The sequence below is a fragment of the Octodon degus genome, unplaced genomic scaffold (assembly GCF_000260255.1).
Source record: "Octodon degus isolate 3935 unplaced genomic scaffold, OctDeg1.0 scaffold00040, whole genome shotgun sequence".
Taxonomy (NCBI): domain Eukaryota; kingdom Metazoa; phylum Chordata; class Mammalia; order Rodentia; family Octodontidae; genus Octodon; species Octodon degus.
In genome coordinates this window covers 3,569,248-3,575,093 of record NW_004524616.1, presented here as the reverse complement: position 1 = coordinate 3,575,093, position 5,846 = coordinate 3,569,248, and the positions used below count along the sequence as shown (strand labels likewise).

General features: G+C 36.0%; 1 protein-coding gene across 1 annotated transcript; it reads right to left on the bottom strand.

Annotated features, from left to right (window-relative positions):
• Positions 1-278: 278 nt before the first annotated feature.
• On the bottom strand, positions 279-4,665 carry Marcol (MARCO like; the record flags this gene model as incomplete). The annotated part of the gene is made up of 3 exons (XM_023715376.1): positions 279-468; positions 1,398-1,519; positions 3,526-4,665. Coding segments are annotated over 3 exons (1,308 nt in total), but the record flags the coding sequence as incomplete, so codon positions are not given.
• Positions 4,666-5,846: the final 1,181 nt, after the last annotated feature.

Here is a 5,846-nt window from a genome sequence, read left to right as displayed (position 1 = left end):
AGAAAATCCTGAAATGTATTTTAAAACTGAGAGATTTCTTTAGCTCCAGCATATACTTACAGTCTCTATATTTTTAGAGTGGAATATCTTTATGTCTTGCAGGAATCCCTTGAATTGTTGTATCTGTCAGAGTTTACAGATTGCTGACGGAAGTCCTGAAAGAGAGAACAGTATTCACAGCTGTTTTGGTTCGGGAAGGTTGGAAACACTAATTAAGACTCCAGAATGTATAACCAACAAAATCATCCTAGGAATCAAAAGCTACTATGGAATTGACTTTATTTGTAGTGAAAGAAAACAAAAAATAACACAGGCTCTGTCAGAGCCGTGAGAACCTAGTTGAACTCCTAAGAAAATCCACTGTGAGAGCAGAATTGTAAGTGGATCTTGAAGTTCCAGGTTAACTTGGCTCACGCAAGTGCCTAGCATTTTCCTGCATGGTTTAGTTTCAATGCTCCATTACTCAACCTGAAAATAAAATAGAGAAATCAATGACCAATACATGCATGCACCCACACACAACCTGAAAATTATATGCAAAAATAGTCGACTTACTTGTTGGTTTGCCTGGTTCTCAGTGACTGGTCAGAGAAATTGTACACTTGCCGTTAGTTCCTTTCATCTCTGTGCCATGTGCTTTCTTGATATTATGAGAGTACTGGCATTGATGCCCTTTCTAATTCTGTGTAGCCTTGGTGGGGCTTATGTTAACATTTTTGTACATTAATGATTTATACTAAGTGCTTATTACATTTGAGAATTTTTGAAAATAAGAGAGATTTCATTATTACCTTATTTTTCTTTTTGATAGTTGCAAATATAAACATTCTGATGATTTAAATATGTAGACCTCTCTTAACAACATGTTACAATATTTTTAACAACCTTAAAATTAATTTATTTGTTACAGACAGCATAACTGTTGAAGCTTTAGATCATGCACCAAAGCCAACCTCTGGCTTTATGATTTGAATATAATTTAGTAAGCAACAATGAATAATCCAGGTGCTTTGCAGTTGTCTTTATCTTCTGGTGTGGTTATTTGTTTCTTTTCTGTTGCAAAAATAAAATTCAAGCAAGCAGGAATTTCAGTGTAGTTAGTTCTCAATTTTATCTCCAGTTCTTAAATTACTGCCTGGAACATGATGTGTACTCAATGAGTGCTTGGTAAATCAATAGCATAAAAGAAACTTACTTTAATATCTGAGCAAACCACATCCTCCAAGAGATTGACAGAATTTATCATTCAAGAAATAGCTATTATTAGTCCTTCCTTTGACAAATAATAGACAAGCAACTACTGACAGAAAAGCTACATAAAAAGAAAAAAATAGTTTCTCTTCTTCCCTATGGATCAGAATAGTACTTCCTGATATAAAGGAACACAAAACCCTTACCTCTTTGCCTCATTAAACACACAGCAATTATCATAAGTTTTTCCATCAGAACCACAGATTGGTTTGTAGGCAGCTTGACATTTCATATTTCTAGTTGGGTTCCTGCTACCAGTACTGCCAGTCTGTAGGAGGTAAAAGATCATTAGGCACGGATATTCAATTTAAGTCAGATATTATATACTTAAAATATGCATTGATCCTTTATTAGCAGTAAAGCATTGTATATTATTGACAGTTGTATTGATCTCTTGCATTTAATCTCCATAACAGTACTAAAAGAAGCATATATTTGACCCTAATTTGTCACAATAGGCATACAGGGCGAGAGCAAGAGAGTAGTACATCATTTAAATTCAAGCGTAAGTCCATAAAGGGTTTACATGTCCGAGCAGCAGTTAAACTTGGAGCTATTTAGCCCAAAGCCCTTGATCTTATTATATGTTCAACTGCTTTCAATTTGCTATTACAGATAAAAGTTTAATTCTGTACAGAGGAACAAGTCAGGGGAAAGTTATATTGGCTAGTGTAAGGTATGTATAAGCATAATTTATTGATCTTTCATGTGCCATTAAAATAAAAGTGATTCATTTAGTAGGATTTGCAGAATTATGTTCTTTTTTATTTATTTTTATTTTTGGATTTTCAGAATTAATTTAAATGGTGAAAATGTTTTGGGATGTGGGGTACAGACATCACAAACTTGTGGGTGTAAAGCTTTTCTTGTTGACAAGAACTGAGACAGTAATGGGAATGATGGGATCTTTTTAATGGAAGTCTTATGTTATCTCAAAGTCAAGATATTAAAGAAATATAAAAAAACTCAATATTTTCCACTGATATGAGGTTTACAGACTTTTTATGAAAATCAAATTTCATTCATTTATATACAGTTTGTAAAGTACACATAAGTGTTTCTCCATTTTAGAATCAACATAAAATTATAAAAGTGAATATGATACCTTAAAATCTCCAAAATCCACTAGTGGTGGTATTAAGACCTAGGTGATGCCAATCTTACTGAAAGATAAAACTATATGCCAGGCTAGAGACACTGGCCAGGACAACAGCTTTCTGTGCAAATATGACGGAGATTGCCAATTTATGTGGTAAAAACAGTTTCCATTTAAATGATGAGATATAGTAAGTGTTTTAAAAATGTTTTAGGACTCAGGTATAGCTTAGCATTGCAAGCACCTGCCTGGAAAGTGCAAAGTCCTGAGTTGGATGCCCAGTACAATCAAAAATAGTTTTATACATAAAAATGAAAGGGAGTATGCAGTGTTCATTAAAGGGAGTTGTGGAGGCCGACTGTGCAGAGAGCAACTGGCAAGTAAAGATAAAGCACAGAGGGATGCAGAGGGGGACACAGGGGACCTGCTGATCACATGCATGGTCACCTGTTTGCAAGGGTGTTTTCTAAGTCTTCATTTATTTAACCTAAAAACTTAGAATATATCTTATTATTATAAGACTTATTCTATGCCTCAAATTTATTGCATGTCTCATTTATCTTAAGCTCTGAGAATACAGGTTTTAAAAGAGATGCTCTTTCCTCAAGCTGTTCATGATTTATTAAATATTTAGATAATAAATTACAATGAAATATAGTAACTTCTATCAGGAATGCATTCCGAGAAATCTAAAGGGCTCTGAATGAGACAGATGGCATGTGGGCAACAGTGGCATGGGAGGAAGCCGAATGGCAAGCCATTTTATCTGTAGATAAGTTTAGAACTACTGAAAATGTTGAATGGCGGATTGAAGCATCATTTCAGATTTTTAAGTTGAGAACTCTTTATTTCAGTGATTTATAGATTATGAATGCAATATCAAGGGACAGCGAAGTTAAACATGGCAGGAGTGTAAGTCTGAGTTAATCTCAGTTAGGTTGGGTAGAGATCTTTGAATGGAAAATGACAGTAAGATGAAATGAGAGATGGAATAAAGGAGAACAGCATTCAGTGATGATGTTATGTGCAAAAAAATCAGCTTCATCATTTGTTTCATTTTGGTTAAACAGTGTCATTGCAAATTGTCATTAATACAATATTCATATAAGCATTTCAGTCTTGCAAAAAGAAGAGTACCTGAGATTAATTGATTAAAAAAAAAAAACAACAACACTAACCTGAATCGCCATTATTTTGCCATTTAAAGTTTTTTCTGCATTTTTGCTTTTTCCTTGACTGTAAAAAGACCTCAGTTTCCATTGTTGGTTAGAAGATCCTGGATTCCCTTGCTGGCTAGAAGACCCTGAAATTCTCTGTTGGATAGATGACCCTGGTTTTCCTTTCTGGCTCGAAGACCCTAGGTTCCATTGTTGGTTTGAAAATCCTGGCATTCCTTGCTCAGTGGATAACTCTGGCTTTCCTTGTGGCCTAGAAGATCCTTCCTTCTCCCAATGGCTGGAAGATCCTGGATTCCCTTGTTGGTTGGATGACCATAGTTTTTCTGATTGGTCTAAAGACCCTGGTATACCTTGCTGGCTAGATGACTCTGGATTTCCTTGATAGCTAGATGATCCTGGCTTCCCCTGAAGGCTAGAAGACCCTATGTCTTGCTGGTTAGAAGACTCTGGCTTTCCTTGTTGGTGAGATGCTCCTGGCTTTCCTTGCTGGTTGGAAGACCCTGGCTTCCCTTGTTGGTAAGATGCTCCTGGCTTTCCTTGCTGGTTAGAAAATCCTTGTTTTCCTTGCTGGCTTGAAGACTCTGGATTTCCATGTTGGCTGGATGATCCTGGTCTTCCTTGCTGGTTAGAAGACCCTGGCTTCCCTTGTTGGTGAGATGCTCCTGGCTTTCCTTGCTGGTTAGAAAATCCTTTTTTCTCTTGCTGGCTTGAAGACTCTGGCTTTCCATGTTGGCTGGATGATGCTGGCCTTCCTTGCTGGTTAAAAGACTCTGGCTTCTGTAGTTGACTAGGAGATCTTAATTTTCCTTGTTTATTAAAAGCTTCTGGACTCCATTTCAGGTTTGATTCTCTTGAATTTCCTTGCAGAAACAAAGATCTAGACAGGCCAGACTGGCTCAAACCTTCTGGTCTCCCTTGCTGATGAAAATCCTGCTGCTTTTCTGGCTCGTTAGATGATCCTGGTTGTTCTTGAATGTGAATACCTGCTTGCTGGTTAGATTCCCTTAGCTCTTCAGGATAGTTAGGTTCACTTTTTGTCTCTAGAATAAATACAGGTTGTTTGTTCTCTTCTACTTTGTAAATACTTGGTTGTGAAATCTGGGTTGAAGACACTGAAATGTTATCAGAAGCACAAAAACAAAATTAAAGTTACTTAACTTTATGAAATTAAAATAAACAGCATTTACCTCAGGATAGAGTTTGTATTTAATACCTCCTTGAGTTTTTCATCGAGTACAATTAATCTTCCAATTCTTTCTTATACCTTGGATATCTTCATTCCTCTATTTTTTTCCTTGACTGCTACATGGTTTCCAGAGCACAGGGCCTCTAGCTATATGATACCTAAATCAGAAGAGTCTAAGCTATATGAACAGGCCCTTAATTCTAACCAAAATTCCTTTTATTGCTTTTTTGATAAAGCAAACAGACTCTGTGTAATGCCTGTTTGAAATTTCTTCCACATCACAAAGCCCATTCCTTTTCCAAAACTCATTTTACAGAATATATAAAGGTCAACAGGCAGGAGCCTTCTCTTCTACCCCTTGGCACAAGCTTTCTGTAGATGTCCTCCTTCCTTTTCCCTGACTCAAGAGCAGGGCTTTCCTTTCACCTCAAGGGTATGTTTTTGCTTTTCAGTCAGCTTTTTCTTTCATTTCTAGTCAAAGTCCTGGCATCAGTCCTGCTTTTTCAAATGGTTGTATTTTTCTTTTAAATTTTCTTCAGGTGGGGAGTCAAATTAGAGAGAATTGTAGATATGACAGGACTGTTTCATAAAAGATATGCTCCACAAGCTATGTATTGTTTCTCCAATTTATTTTCGAAGTATGCGTGCTATCGAAATAGCATAATATATAGTAATTATGGAAATATATTTAAGGAAGTGGACTTACTCTCTACATATTTTAGATTCTATTCCAAAATGAGCATGTCTGAAAAAGTGAATAAGTAAATGGAATTTCTTCAGAGCCAAATACAATGATATTGCATTGTGCCTTATGCTTTTAATCTTCCATTTGATACAAGTGTTTCTCCTTAGCCTCTGATGATAATTAAATCTTTTTTTTAATATTTTATTTTTATTTTATTTTATTTTATTTATTTATTTTTTAAATTTATTTATTTATTTATTTATTTATTTATTTATTTTGTGTCTGTGTGTGGCCAGCTCAGCCCACCAGGGGGCAGGGCTGGCTGGCCTGTGGTGCTGGGGGATTGAACCGCGGTCCCTGTGTTTTGCTTAGCTTGTTCTAAATAGGTGCTTTAGACCACTGAGCCATCTCACCAGCCCGATAATTAAATCTTGATTGTCAAATGATTGA